The 16,199-nt window shown below is 32.8% G+C and overlaps 2 protein-coding genes across 3 annotated transcripts in view; both read right to left on the bottom strand.

The window, feature by feature from the left end:
* The window catches only part of LOC105158079 (serine-rich adhesin for platelets), an 8,617-nt gene extending 6,999 nt beyond the window's left edge, over positions 1–1,618 (bottom strand). For both annotated transcript variants that reach the window (XM_011074706.2, XM_011074705.2), the window contains exon 1: positions 902–1,618. In XM_011074706.2, coding sequence (XP_011073008.1) covers positions 902–1,438 — 537 coding nt within the window. In that variant the 5' untranslated portion in view covers positions 1,439–1,618. The remainder of the gene's footprint in view (positions 1–901) is intronic.
* Positions 4,161–7,825, bottom strand: LOC105158078 (glyceraldehyde-3-phosphate dehydrogenase, cytosolic-like). Its single transcript, XM_011074704.2, has 12 exons — positions 7,685–7,825; positions 7,569–7,592; positions 7,362–7,462; positions 6,710–6,825; positions 6,507–6,606; positions 5,760–5,906; positions 5,620–5,680; positions 5,450–5,547; positions 5,197–5,339; positions 4,958–5,041; positions 4,712–4,801; positions 4,161–4,629 (listed from the first exon to the last, which is right to left on the bottom strand). Exons 1-12 carry the CDS (start codon positions 7,686–7,688, stop codon positions 4,584–4,586), a joined length of 1,014 nt encoding a protein of 337 aa, XP_011073006.1. The 5' UTR covers positions 7,689–7,825; the 3' UTR covers positions 4,161–4,583.

The raw sequence follows: 16,199 nt of genomic DNA, 5'->3' as shown, positions 1-16,199 counted from the left end.
GTGGGGGGGGGGGGGGGGGGAGTTGGATATGCTTCAAACATGACATGAGGAGTATCCTATGTGTCTCAAATACAACAACATAGTTCATGGTTTTTATAACCTAAGGGCCAATGTAATTTAACAATCTAAAGTATATTTTGAATCCTTTTGTGTAAATTTTATTAATTTTCATCTTGCATAATATTCTCTAGGTCTAGGGAAAATTACACTCCTCTCCTCCGAGGTTCGGTATAATTACAAGTAAAATCCCTTGTAAAAATTACATCTAGTAGCCTGAAGTTAACTTCTGTTTAACAAATAAATCTCTTTGTTAGTCAAAATTTACCAAATTTGTTGATACTAATATGAACTATGTTAGTATTGCAGACCAAACAAATTCTTCCTAACTAAACTACCCTTATAACAGTGAAAATATAACCCCTCAAATGTATTAATATATGGAGATGTATAATTATAATTTGATCATACAAAGATTTATTTCACATGCAATAAATCAGTAATAAGCCAATTGAGGTTAAATGTGAATTTTTACTTGATCTTTTTGTTAATATCATCAAATAAGAAAAAATTTCACTAACAGAAGGACTTATTTATTAGACAAAAGCAAACCTCAGGAATACTGCATGTATTTTTTCAAACTATATGAGATCTACGTATAATTACACCAAGACGAGAGTAATTATTCCTATTTCCTATTCTTTGTTTTTTCGATTAAAAATGATGAAATCTATTAAAAAGAATTTGCGATATTAAAATATAATTTTTACTGCTTTTTACTGCCATCAGGTAAGTTCTTGCTGCAGTGTTTCTATGCTCTCAAACACTTAGATGTGCTTTTGCACACTAAGTAATACGAGCACAATTGTTTCCCAAAGAATAACAAATGAGAAATCAAACTCACCTCAGAGTCGCTAAGTTGATACCGAGCCACCGATAGCGACCTTCGCCTCCGTGAACCGGCATCAGACAAACTGACATTTTTGGTCCTGGAGACGGAGCTACTCAAAGAAACATCTCCACGGCTCCTCGACACCGAACGCCCCCGCCTCCTCGAAGAAGCCGTATCACTCGCCCACCGCCCTATTTCCCCACGCCGAGAAACCGAGCGCCCCTCTCGCTCCTTCCTATCCCCTACTCCCCCGTCGCTCCCATTCTCATTCCTCGAAGAAGAAGATGAGAAGAACTCGAGCGCGAGATCATCCAAACTGATCTCAGAGAACTGCGTCGTCGGCCTCCTCTTAGTGTCCACGAACTTTTCCCTTGCCTCGTTCTTGTTGTAGTTCGGTAGTATATCGTCCGGCTGGGCCTGGATGGGCCGGGAGAATCGGCTTAGACTCCGTGAGCGGCGGAGAGAGCTGCTGGCACTCCCGGAATGCTCGGAACTGGAGGCGTCAACAGAAGCCCTCTTGGTCGTTGATTTGAACGCCGATGTCGCCATCGTTTCTTAACTTGTGATGATCAATTGACTGAAAACTTTCACCTACATAAATATACAGAACTCATTCCGAATGCATACGTTAGGGCTTTCTGGTGATCAAATTTTGAATTTTGACCACTAGCAGAAAGAGAAAAGGAATGTTTATGGGAAAATGGGTTTTAGCGAGAGAGTTAGTGGATAGCTTCGCGTATGCATCGAAGATGGGAAATAATTTGAAATGAAATTTTTTAAAAAAAATAAAAATAATCAATTTAAAATTTTTAGAAAATATTATTATTTTAAAATATTAATGAGATTAATGAAATATTAAAAAGTATGAAAAAATAAGAAAAAAAAAAGAGATGTGGAAGTTGTGAAATGAAAAAATGAAAAATTAAGAAAATATTTTTATGTAAATTTATATATGCATTTCTTCGCCTCTAAATGTTAAAATCATATTTTATTTATACATTCATTAGGACTACAAATTGCTTCGTATTATAAATAAGAAGTTCGAGCACGAATTGGTTCTAAATTCAAAATATCATAAAGCTATAAGACAATCGAGAGCACTATTATAGAAGAGATAAAACTCTTGAAAAATCTACTAAACCAACAGGTCAACTCAGAACTCATAGCTCATAGTCCATAGGGGATAGTAGAGCCTTACTGCATTCCTTCATAAACTCAGGAATGCTCGGCTCAATTGGTTCTCTTGACTTACAAATAGACTTTCAGTCGGGTCTTGAACCGGTAGCTCCTTGCTTTCTCAAGATGTTAGCTTCGAGCTTCTTCTTCGAATCAGCTCTCGCCGCCTCTTTCGGAGGCTTTGGTTTCGCCTCGAGTGTAATAAAGCTGGATTTCGTAATCCTATAATTTGACATCTTTATCTAAAATTTTTTTTACCCGAATCTCTATTTATAGGAAACGCAGACCGTCGTGTTAGGTCCCAATTCAATCGAGTTTGCAAATTATGTTAAATCATTTTAAGAATATTTCATATTTCAAGCAATCACAATGAGAATTGTTTAAACAAGATCAAGATTCATGAGAAATTTCCCTGTGTTTGGATGAAAACATATATAAAATAGTGGACTAAGTACCCAACAAATTCTCCTCTTCCAAACTTGCAACTTCCCCGCTTCCATAAAATCTTTCTCCCAGTTGTAAAATCAACTCATCAAATGTTTAATTTTTTATACATCTAATTGATAGTGCTTAATTTGGATATTCTTTGATCTTACTATCAGTTTTTTTTGTTTTATATTTAAGGGATAATTACACTCTCATCTTCTTAAATTAGAATAATTATACAGAAATTTCATGTCGTTTGAAAAATTACATCTAGGTCTTTTGAAATTTACTTTCGTCTAACAAATAAATTTTCTTTAGTCAAAATTCACCAGATTTATTGATATTAACAAAAAAAAAATTTAATATTTATCTTGGTTGACTTATTACTAAATCGTTGCAGATTAAATAAATTTTTTTCAGATTAAAGTACCCATATAACGGTGAAAATATACCCTACATGAATTAACGCGTTAAAAGATATTGGAGTAATTTGATCGTAAAAGAATATATTTAACTGGCAATAAGTCAATCGAGAGTTCAGATGGATTTCTTTCTAGTTCTTTCGTTGATATCAGCAAATTCGATAAATTTTTACTAACGAAGAGACTTTAATGAAAGGACTTACATATTAGATGAAAACAAACATCAGGATACTGGATGTAATTTGCCAAACTATGAGAGCCTACTGTAATTGTACGAAACCTCAAGAAAGAAGAATATAAGTACCTCTTCTTTTTACTAATATCAACAAATTCGATAAATTTTTATTAACAGAAAAATTTATTTGTTAAGCAAACGTCAAGAGTGTTAAATATAATTTCTCAAACTACAGAAGATTTATGTATAATTATACCCAACCTTAAGAAAAGAGAATGTAATTATCCCTATATCAAAAATATGAAATTTAATCGCTTAACTGTTACTTCTCCTGGGTACCCTAATTAGTAATTACCAATATAATGTGATAATGGCAAATAGGTAGAACTCAACAGAGTCCTGGACCTGTTTGTCTTAATTTTTCAAAAGATGCACTTCCAAAAAATATGGGTTACATCAACATAAGACAAGGATACATAAAATTGGCCCCAATCTTTGGGCACCCGAACCCCTAGAAGTCAAATCAGAAAATACCTAAAATTTCAATACCGAAAGTATCCAAACCCACACTACTCGACTCAAAAGTCTACCCCGTTAGTTGGGTAAATAGTGACATGAACGTTCAACTACCAGCATTCAAACAGAAAGATTGGCAGACCAAACCCAAGACCCATCTACTCCTTTTGTATGGGTTGGCTATTAATGAGTAGGTGGGAAGCAACACGCTGACAATACGAGCACCCAATAAACATACTACAATTCCGGACCCAATGGAATCCTCAAAGCTACACAGAACCACTCTATTATTAGGATGATAGGCTGATATAGCAGCTTCAAGGACTACCTTCACCTCAACACACCCACAATTATCTTTACTCTAATACAGGAGGTAAAAGGCAGCAACACCAACCTGCCCCCAACCGTACCCTGCCATCGTAATCCTGACCGTCAATTGAATTGATTTTAGTGCTGTCTTGTTGCGATACCCACTTTGAGACTAGCTAGCACACAAGTGTAGTTGAGATATGATACAAATGTCATAAAGGATTTTGGGACAAGCCAACAACCTCAATGCCCACTATATGATACGGGGAAAGTCATTAAGGACCCACTGATTGCTACTTGCTGTAATCATGACCAGTCCGAAACCCAAATGGCCAAAAGTTTTACTTTGCCTCTTCAGACCATATAGGGGTCAAGAATGTACCAGCAGCAAGTTTTTAATTTAAGCATTTGACCTTAGGCAAAGAAAGGCCAAAAAGACCAAGACCTAATATTATTACACATCAGTACAAGAGAATTTGAAAATATTGTTCACATAAAACTCTTCAAAACATGGCTGTAGCCTACGTCCCATAAGATGTAAATCCGAATCCGATAACAAGCCACACTCTAATAAGTAGTCGCCCACAGAGTGCACATTATTCTAACTAGAGTTTCACAAAACCACAATAGCAAATGCTCCAACGTCTTGAGCACTGCAGGTCACACCAAATTACTGAACAGAGGCAATATGCTTGATCAAATCGATCACACGTGAGCTGCAAAATAAACTTTGAATCAGCCAAAGAACCTTGGCAAAGTGACACAATTTTCCTAGAATTAGAGATGCATCAGAATTACCTGTAACCCCATTCATTGTCATACCACGAAACAATCTTAACAAACTTGTCATTCAAAGCAATTCCTGCCTTGGCGTCGAAAATACTTGACCTGATTCCAACAAACCAATTCTATTAGCATTTACTTTCAATAAATTTATTCGAAGTCATTGCAGTAACATCCCAGACAATGAGCTCCAAAACAACTGTATGAGCAGCCAATGCTGCCCAGACACGTATATAATGCACTGCCCCAACATCAGCTCACCTGTTGTCACCCACAAAGTCGGTGGATACCACATCGTCTTCAGTGTAACCTAAGATTCCTTTCAAGCTTCCCTCCGACTCCGCCCTACCAAAAAAGCCCAAAGATTATCAAATTTCCCAAGTTCACTTCCAGCTAGCATCCAATAAAACCTTCTCAAATGAAATAACAAAACCAGCAGAACAAATAAAGTGCCAGAAGCTAAAAGCTGTATATTAATTGATAGAAAATGTTGTCCGTACTTGATAGCTGCCTTAATTTCTTCATAAGACGCCGCCTTCTCCAATCTTACAGTAAGATCAACAACAGATACATCAACCGTTGGGACACGGAAAGCCATTCCAGTCAATTTTCCATTCAGAGCAGGAAGAACTTTGCCAACAGCCTTGGAAGTAAAGACAAACAGAATATCAGGCATTGTATCAGGACTATCGCACTCCAGGGGACAAAGAGGACATAGTGAACTGCACAAGTTTCCTATAAAAGGTTAAGTACCTTTGCTGCTCCGGTACTGCTGGGGATAATGTTGAATGAAGCTGCTCTTCCACCCCTCCAGTCCTTGGCGGATGGTCCATCAACAGTCTTTTGAGTGGCTGAGTAATACAACACATAATCAACATTGACACAAAGATTAAGTTTGAGATAGTAGATAGAACTACACCTACCAGTAATAGAGTGGACTGTGGTCATAAGACCCTCGACAATACCAAACTTATCATTAATAACCTGCAAGTGGAAGCAATATAGACCTATAAGAGACATTTCAAAACATAAACAATAAGATATGATAAGCTCCAGTGATCACCTTTGCCAAAGGAGCAAGGCAGTTTGTGGTACAGCTAGCATTAGAAACAATGTTGAGATCTGGTGTATAAGTCTTCTCATTTACACCAACAACAAACATTGGTGCATCCTTGCTTGGTGCAGAAATAACAACCTTCTTTGCACCACCCTGGTGATGCAGCAATAGAAGAGTTTAATAAGTGAACATAGGAGCAAACAGAACTTAATCGAATGTATACTTTGCATATTAATTGAATTTACTTTCTGCATCTTATGTTAAAAAATATTCAGTTGCATGGACAAAGAAAGTGTAAGAAGTTATCCTCTGATACATAATGCCTCAGTAGTATCTCTTTTACTAATTTGCAACATACTATTACATCATTTGGAGAAGAAAATGACCCATAAATGGCAAGCAGAAGTATGTAGATAACATTTTCCATTTCCCGCAAATAAACATCCAAAAAACACTCATCCAAAAAGACAATACAAGTCCTCCATCTAAAGCAATAATATATCTTCCACTATGCAAAAGAAAAAAGGCTCAACAAAATATGATTACAGAATTCACACCTCCACAATTTTCCTGTTTGAACAAAAAAAATGTAATCAACTCAAATACAGTCGATAAAATACAGTCCAGCCTCCAGGGAAAAATTATCTTATGAACACAAAATAACATTCATTGAAGACAATAATGTAGATGCAGTAATAATCAAACAACAGAGAAGCAAAATTTCAATATCTTGATTATGCACTGATGCCAAACCTTCAGATGTGCTGCAGCCTTGTCCTTGTCGGTGAAAACCCCAGTTGACTCCACAATGTATTCTGCACCAGTCTCTCCCCATGGAATCTCCTCTGGGTTCCTTTTGTTGCCAACCAAGTGGAAAAGGTCAACATTTAAATCATATATCACGCCAATTCATGAAAACATATAATGCTGTGATTAGTTAAAGCTAAAAGTTGTACCTATAACCGAAAACAGCCACAGGCTTCTCGCCAAAGAGAAGGGTTTTCTCATCCTTAACCTTCAGCTCATGGTGCTTCCACTGGCCGTGAACACTGTCATACTTGAACATGTAGGTCTATAGCAACACAACACAAACAATAAATAAGTATTCTTCACAGAGAATGTTAATACCAAGATTAAATAACTCTACATAGGATCGCAGAGTATTCTCCCCCAGAGAAGGTTTTTAAGCATACCCCAATGTTCACATAGGGGTAAATTGCATTTAACCCATTTGATTAAGAACTTACTGGTATTTCAAACTTATCGTTCTCTTTTATTACATTTTGGAAGAAAGAAATAACACCAGTAAGCATGAGCATAAAGCAACTTGATAACACCCCGTTTCAAAAGACAGCTGTTTCCATCAAGTACTATAAACAAAAACTGTAAACACGTGCAAGAAAACCAACTTATATTCGTAATTTTTTAACTAGAGAAAAGTGAGATCACGAATCATTAGCCAACAAACATAAACACATAGGTGTCAACTTTTCAGTTTAAGATTTCAAAGGTACATCTCATACACCATAAAAAAAAGCAAGCAAAAACCATTCACAAAAGGCAGAAAAGAACTAACAAGTAACGGCCAAAAATGGATCATAAGAGTACCATGTAGTCAACGGAGATGAAGGGATCATTGACTGCAACAAGCTCAACATCGTCTCTTTGCAGAGCCACCCTAGCCACCAATCGTCCAATTCTTCCAAATCCTTCATCAAACAAGCAGTAAATATTTTAATTTTCCATAACTAATCAACAATCATTACACATCACCAAAAGTATCGTAATCATAAGGGTGGAGATCAGATCTAGTACCATTGATTCCGATCTTAATCTTGGCTGCAGCAGAGGAAAAAAATCAGTAATTAGACACAAAAGCAAAAGGCAGTAACCAAACCAAAAATCAAAAATTAAAATAAAAAGCAAATTACCCATTTCTTTCAAGACGGTGGAGAAAAACAAGGGTCCTAGACTTAGAGAGAGAGAATCTGTGAGTGGAGAAGTGAGTAGAAGCGCCGTCCTAGGGGTTTTGGATATAAAAGAGAGGGCAAAAGTTTTATTATGTATTCGGTGTATGCACCATGATTCGTTGGGGTTTGTGGTTAAGATTGGAGAAGACACTATCGACCGTAGATTTTGAACTGACCATGTACTGATAAGCCCTTGGTGCGCGTGAAAAGTTGATAATAATAATTCAGACTCAAATAAGATATCTCCTACCACTGTGTTCTGGAAGATTCTCAGCCATTGGACGGCTCAGATCGCCTTCTTTGGAGTGGTGGACACTTTCTCACCCCACCACTACAGCCGCTCTTGTCGTCTTCTCATTGCTGAGGAAGAGAACGGGCCTACCTTAAACGGTTAAAAAGTACGGTCTATACTTTGAATCATAACTACATTTATTTAACTCATTCATTTAAATTATTTAACAATGATATCGCTCAACCGTTTTTTCTAAAAGCCTAAAAATATGCACAAATTTTTTAATTTTTTAACGATTCGCTAAAAATCTTCTTCTATTTAAAAAATTGACGAAAAATTCTTCTTTGTTTTTTAAATTGGCTCAATCATTTCTCTCCGCTAAATCTAACTAACTAGGAGGTCGGAATTTATTGACCTAGGGTCCTACAGCTGTGGGCACATCACATATTATCCCCTACTGAGGCAAGTGAACTTATCTGACCGATCACCCTTGCGGAGGTCAAGTTGGCGGTTTTCGATATTGCTGAGGATAAGCCCTGATAGCTGTATCTTGGGGTTCTTTAAAGCGGCTTGGTCGGTTGTATGGCTGGAAGTAATTCAAGCCACCCTGAACTTCTTTCGTACTGGCAAATTTCTATAATAAGTTAATGCCACTATACTTGCCCTCATTCCTAAGGTACACAATCTGTCTACTGTGGCTGAATTTCGACCTATTTCCTGTTGTAATGTACTATACAAGGTGATTACGAAAATTATAGTACAATGGTTGCGTGTGGTATTGGATGCTTTGATTAGTCCCTCATAGAATGCGTTTGTGTCGGGTAGATCGATTGAGAATAATAGTTTGCTAGCACAAGATTTATTTACAGGTTATAAGCAACAACGCCTGCCACCACGTTGTGCAGTAGAGGTGGACTTGTGAAAGGCGTATGATACAGTGGATGAGACTTCTTACTGGTTGTCTTACGATTGTTTGGCTTTCCCAGGAGCAGAGAGGTTTTTGAAATGAGTTAAGTTATAATTGTTGTTAAGAATTGTACCTATAAGCAGATAAGGGGTTTAATAAAATAAGTTTTTACGAATTAATTGATAAATTATAAATATCTTTAGAAAGCTTAGATTGTCTAATTATTCATCAGGAGAAATGGAACGAAAATTTATATTTCAATAGAAATAAAATATCAAAGGATAATCAGAAACTATACGAATAATATTAAATATTATATTTTAAAATTATGTTATTCTCAATATATTAATTATATGCAATATAATTATTGGATTCGGGGATACAACAGAGTATTGAACAACTCATTATTTGCTGGTAAAGCGTTGTAAGATCGAGGTAAGTAAATAATTAGTATTATCCATATATGTTTCCTTTCTTTGTGGTATTACTTTTATATATGTTTGTGACTCGTGCTGAAACTGATTTATATGAAATCATATAGGCGGTTGATTATTCAATTTAAGTGACTATGCTGTGAAAGTGAAATGAGAAAGTGCATTGAAGTATCACATTGGCTAAATGGTGTCTTTTTTATACTTGTAAATGAAAATATTTTAATATACGGTTTTGCATTACTGGTTGCTTATAAGAACGATGATATGTGGAAACTAAAGAGTGATGGAAATTGAATATAACTGTAATGTGAATACCCTTTGATGTTGTTTAATAGCCTATGTGGCAAAATGGAGAAAAAAAAAAAAAAGAGCTATGATGCGATGTGAAAAGAGTTATAATGTGATACGAAAAGAGCTATGATAGAAATGAGATTGATGAGCCTATGCGGCGTGTCAAGGGGATTCACTTATATAATGAACGGTGAGGTTGAGTTGGTGGAGAAAAACACTATATCACATTCTGGTAAGCAAACCAGGAAAGGATGGGTTTAATTGGTTGTTTTGTTATGAGTTGACTGCGTATTAGATAAATTTTACTCGTGTTGAAACTAAAATGATTATACTTTACGTATATTGCTCATCTTGTTTTATCCGGACTACATTTGATGTACATGTAAAGATAGTGCCAGTTATTTGCTTACTGAGTTGTAGGCGCATTCCTCCGCTAATATTTTTCAAGTGTAGATTTTGCTGTATCTACTCAAGAGAACTAGGTCCAAGTTGTGCATTCAGTCAGGTAGAGCCAGTATGCAGTTTTCTCCTCGTACGTCAGTTAAAAAAATATATTACATTTTGAATGTATAAAGAGGAATTAAAAATGTGGACAGTGTGGAAACTACTTATGATAGTTTACTTTGTGGAGTTTGATACGTGCATATATATTATATATACATATATATAATCTTATGGGTTGATTGTGTAGTTATAACATTGGGATTATGTGTGTATATTGTCTCTAGATTATGTGTGTATTTATATATATATAGGATTATTTTAAGTATGATATTTAGGATGGACATAGTCGTAATGTCGTTAGGGTGCTACAGATAATTTCTTTTAATTTTATCTTACTTATTTTTTTATTTAGATTTAGAGAAGTGTATTTATATCTATATCATAAAGATTCACAAATTTATTTTAGATAGTTACTTATTAGTATAATCTAAATTTCATTTGATACCTAATAATATCTTTTTCAAATTTATAAATACGGATCATCATAACTTTGAATTTTGAACTATTTGTGAATTACTCATTCAATTTTAAAATTTAAAATTTTTATAATTTTTTTTTATTTATTTTGAAGTACACAATGTTATCTTATGGCAGTCTCTTTTAGATTTTATTTTGCCACATCGTGAAATTATTTGTTATTTTTTATTTAAATTTAGATAACTCTATTATATTTTAGTTTTATCCAAAAGACTCACTTATTCTTTTAGGTAATTAGTTAGTATAAAAACTTAAATGCATTTTTATATTCAATAAACTTTTGTATTTCTATACTTAATAATTCCTTTAACTTTAAGTTTTAGATTATATAATTTCAGCTATTTTTATAATTAAAATTTGAAATTATTTATATAATAAACAATTTATCAAAATTGATAAAATAAGTTGATTTAAAATACATGAATAGAAAATTATTACATAACTATTTAAATAAGGGCTGGTGTTTGTAAATGAAATAAGTGTAAGTAAATGCATTTTAGTCAACTTACATAGCTATCAAAGATAATTACCCTAAATGGATTTGAATCGAAGAATTTGAAATTATGAATTTCAAATTTTAATAACAAATTCTAAGAATGTGTTTTAAGGATTTAAAATTTTTTTATTTTAATTTTGAATTATGTTTTATTGAATATTGTTGAATTTCAAATTTATTTTAAATGGAATCATTTACAAATATTTTTTTAAATTGCTTTTGTTGAATTTCAATCCGTCAAACTAAATACACCCTAAAAAAATCTCGTTCAATAAATAGTATAGATTATAATGCCAACCCCACAAGATGGGCTCTTTGGGTGGAAATTTTATACGTATTTTATTAAAATTATATTGATTTAATATTATATATCAACATAAAACACAATTTTATTAATTAATTCAAATTTATTCTCATTTCAAACAAAAAATTGTATAAATTGAAGGAAAAATTGCAATCAATCCTCCTATGATATTGTAAATTAGCAAATTACCCCCAATAAAAAAAATAGCAGTTTACGTCTCCATATTTTTAAAAATACAACAATTGACTCGCTATGTTTTTCAGAATAAAGCAAGTTACCTCCTCAAACAAGGAAGTAAAATACTTTATTTTAAAAAACATGGAGGAATAAATTACGATAAATTCTAAAATTGAAAGTACATATTTTCCATCGAAAATTGAAAATAAAAATACAAACAAACAATCCCTAAAGGAAGAAACAGGCCGTGGGCCTATTTCACATTTTGACAGTCCCAAGGAAGAAATAGGCCGTGTGCTATTTTGTCCAGCCCAATCTTGATAAAGCCCAACGTATAAACCTTCAAAATGTTTTCCAGCCTTAAGAAATTCAGAGTTATTTTGCTTTATTGCTCGGGACTTGCAGCAGACATCCTTCGAATTTTTCATCTTTTTCTATTTGTATTTTGTGGCAAAGTAAAACCTCAACAAATTAATAATATCGGAATAATGTAAATTTAAAGAGGTATTGATTAATTAATAAATTATTATTTATTAATTTAAAGAGATTTTTTTCGATTCAACTAATCTATATTATTTTTCACGAATAAAATACATTTGCAACCAATTATACGGAAGTAAGCACTTATAGAATAAATAACTCTTTACAACTTTTTTTTTTGCGCAGTATGAGAATGCAATATTGGAGCTTTTTCGATGTAGTAAGGAGAGTTAGAGATGAAATACAATTAAATTTAAATTTTAAGATAAAGCAAACAACAATAGATCATATTTTACTAAGTTTTCATAGTTATATGTAATTTTATAGAATTATTAATGTATAATATCGAGGGATCATAAATTTATATAAGGGTCTTCCAAAAAATATTATCTTATTAGTTTATCTGAGTTATTAATTTAGACCTTGGACGCAAATCGGAATTGAGAAAAATTATTATTTTATAGATGTTATTAACATTGAGTGATAAGAAAGTAATTTCCACTTAGACAATTTTGGAGATTCAAGGATTGGACTTTCTGTTCTAGATTAACCCGACGGCATTCCGAAAATGTCCGGGGTTAAAATATGGCTTTCAAATTACACATCGAGTCTTTGTTTCAAGTATATTCAAAGAAATAGTTTTTTTTTTGTCTAGGGCTTCATTTCGATCTAGAAACTCCTTGTTGAAATTTATTTCTACGAAAAAAGTACAACCTGTAAATCCGTCGTGGGGCGTAACTCATCGGTTCAAATCCGATAAGGGGCTTTTCTTTTTTTTTTCATAAAAGTCCAGCCATAGTCCTGATCCTGCTACGTCATTTGCACATTTAGATGCTACTACCATACTATCAAGAGGATTAGCTACCAAAAGTATCTATCCAGCGGTGGGTCATTAGTTTCAACCTCGGATCGTTAGCTAGGAACATTATGAAATTGTGCAACGAGTAACTCCTCAACCTGGATTCTGTCTGAAGAAGCAGGGGGCCGCGGTAGCTATCAAATCTTCTATTGGTACATGGACAACTGTGTGGATTGATAGACTTACCAGTCTTGATTATTATAAAGGGCGATGCTACCACATTGAGCCGAATTTATTGAGTATAAATTTATACACGTTCTACTGTATTATGCTGTAAAATTTGAGGGGTCGATCTCAAATTGGAAAAGGAAAGGCACAGGCAATTAATATTCACATTTCTCTGTAACAAATAAGCTAATCGTAAATATGTTCCGAGTATGATTAGATATTGTGCAAAAAGATATATGCAAAAATGACAAATATATGCTATAATAATATATGTGACTAGAAAAAAAATTACTATTGACTACAATATTAATGGTTATGGCTAAAAAACATGATAAATAATTATTATGAATCACGATTAAATAAAATTGATGCAAAAAACTATCTTTTCCACGATGAAAAAATTATTTGTTACATCTAAATTAAAGCCGTGGTAAAAAAAATATTTGAGTTATGGTGAATGTTTTAGCCACCATCGCAAAAATCACGATCAACAACCATTACGTGATCGTAGTCAATAACTATTTGATATAACTATTTATTGTTAATCATGATAATTAATCATTATTAAATATTATATTTTTATAGCGCTTACAAGCTTTTCTTGTATTTTCATATAAATAAATCAGTTTTCATTTGTTGTTTCTTTGGTATCCCATGCTAGTGTTCTCAAGCCTTCCAACCTAATTCACAGCCGAATTCTTTTTCTTTTTTTAAGGAAAAATTAGCAAGAAAAAAAAGATAAAATGCTAATTTTAATACTGTAAGAAATTATATATATTTAATGACAATAATTCTTATTTTTTCCCAATAATAAATATTAATAGTAATTATAATTTTATAAAAATTGCTCTAAGTAAGAATCAATGATAATAAATAGTGCATAAAGTAGTCACTAAAAACAAGTAACAAGACACATATATAATGCCGATCTAGTGACAATAAATAAAATATTATCATTATATTCTGTTGTCACTATCCATTTCTTACTTATTATCTACAGCGACAATGTAATCGACAATTCTTGTCATTATAATAATTGTGCAGTGACGAAATTAAAATTATTGTCACTTATTATATATTTATAATAACAATTTTGAAATTATTCTCTTTCTCCCGAAGTCATGAAATTATTGATAAAGACATCATGAATGTAGCCAATGATAGAGCCAGCTAACAACTAAGGAAATTTAGGGTTGTTGGAGTATCCTAGGTTTATATGCCTGCATGAGAGGACAAAGATCCAGTCCAACCCTCACTTGTGTTTAGGTGTCACACTACTTTCTTATTACTTTGATGATTTTAAATTATATTACATAACAGCTTGTTTGACTATAGGAATATTACAAGTCCTAAGAAGCGGATGGGGCCTAATTTAGTTGGTGAAGTTGAAACGCCGTAATTAAAAAGTGATGAATTTGAGTTACTTTAATGTGTTGTGTGGGTGTTTGTCTGTTTTAATCGTAGTTGTAGGTCTACTGTAATAGTTGGGGGTAAATTACGGCTACTTTCCTTAAAATTTAGTAGGATTGTGAATACGTCTTCGCTGTGGAAAGCTACAAATACCCCTCAAATGAAAAATAATTATGTAGCCTACAGATGCTGAGATAAATATTATTATTTTACACTTGCTGATTTTTTTTTATAAATAAAATATTTGGAAAAACGTAACCAGAAAAATGAGGGTGGGTGAAGTAAATATCTATAGAGCATATTAGTTCATACACTTATTTAGAAAATCCTAATAAATATACGAAATTATATTTCAGAATTCAAAAGGGTATTTTTTGTGGTTCACCACAAACATTAAACGAAGACTAATGAAATGGTCTAGTTGTTAGATAATATTAAAATAAGGGGAATATTCGTAACTTTCCATGCAACGATGAGGTATTTGTAATTATACCGGACCTTATAAAAAGTGGTTGTAATTCGCCCTCATAGATATTGATTATGTATACATATTTGATAGTAATAATTTTTCTGCATTTCAAACTATTTTTTTTTTTAATATATTCACAGGAAACGCATGCAATAACATTTCCTATATACAAATCCAGAAAATGTCCCTGTCAATTGTTTTTATGGTCAAACCATGAAATGTGGGTTGTTGCTAGAAATGCCAACACACCATTTTCTAAAGTAATGGCCCCTCCATGCCTACAATAATGAAGCTCTCTCACTCCAAAGTCCAAACCCATTCCTTTGTCTCTTTCAGTTCCTACAGATGTTGGTCTTTTTGTTTGGTTTCCAAAGTAATTGTCAGAAATGAGATATTTTAATAAATTAAATAATATAATTATTTTAAATGATAATTATATTAATATTTTAATAAATTAAATAATATATGGATTAAATCAATATATCAATATAATTTAAATAACGTTACATATTATACTAAACTCATATAAATATTTGTCATCCTATATTAATTTATATGCATTATGTCTATTTGGCTTCCCCGGACTAAGAGAGTATTCGTCTAAACTTATTTATAAAATTTTATAAGATCATATATTGTATAAGATGTTTTTTTTTTCTAAAAAAAGATTATAAGATGTTAAATTTTATTTAAAAAAAAACTATTAAAACATTTGGATAAAAAAATAATAACAATTATAAAATATCAAATTTGTAATTAATTTAAAAATTTTGTTACGATCTCTAAAATAAGTTGAGAATTTTTACTTTTCTTACACGAATTTATAAGCTCGTAGTATCATATTTTTGGATTTTGTGAGCTCGTTGTCTAGAAAAAATTTCAGACACTTTAGGACATGGTATAAAATATTTTAAAAAACTTATAAACTCACTCAAACACCCTTTGGATTGCCGCTACGAAAACATTCGAGACAATTTCCAGCCAACCGAATACTTGATGAGTAGCAAATCACCACTTGCATGTCAGAAAATTTTAATTCAGACCCGAATCAATTATATGAAAATGTAATACACTTACTGTGTGATTGATGTACAGTTCATGAAAAATGATCAATCATATGGCAAGTGTACCACACTTGCTCTGTCATTGATTGGTCTGGCCGAACCTAATTGGATAAGAATAATCACACAACAAGTATATTGTATTTGGCATATAATTGATTCAGGTCCGGCTAAACCGATTTGGATTAGAATTTCCCCATGCAAGGA

The sequence above is a fragment of the Sesamum indicum genome, linkage group LG3 (assembly GCF_000512975.1).
Source record: "Sesamum indicum cultivar Zhongzhi No. 13 linkage group LG3, S_indicum_v1.0, whole genome shotgun sequence".
NCBI lineage: Eukaryota > Viridiplantae > Streptophyta > Magnoliopsida > Lamiales > Pedaliaceae > Sesamum > Sesamum indicum.
The sequence above is the reverse complement of the archived record's forward strand: the minus strand, read 5'-3'. Positions and strand labels throughout refer to the sequence as shown.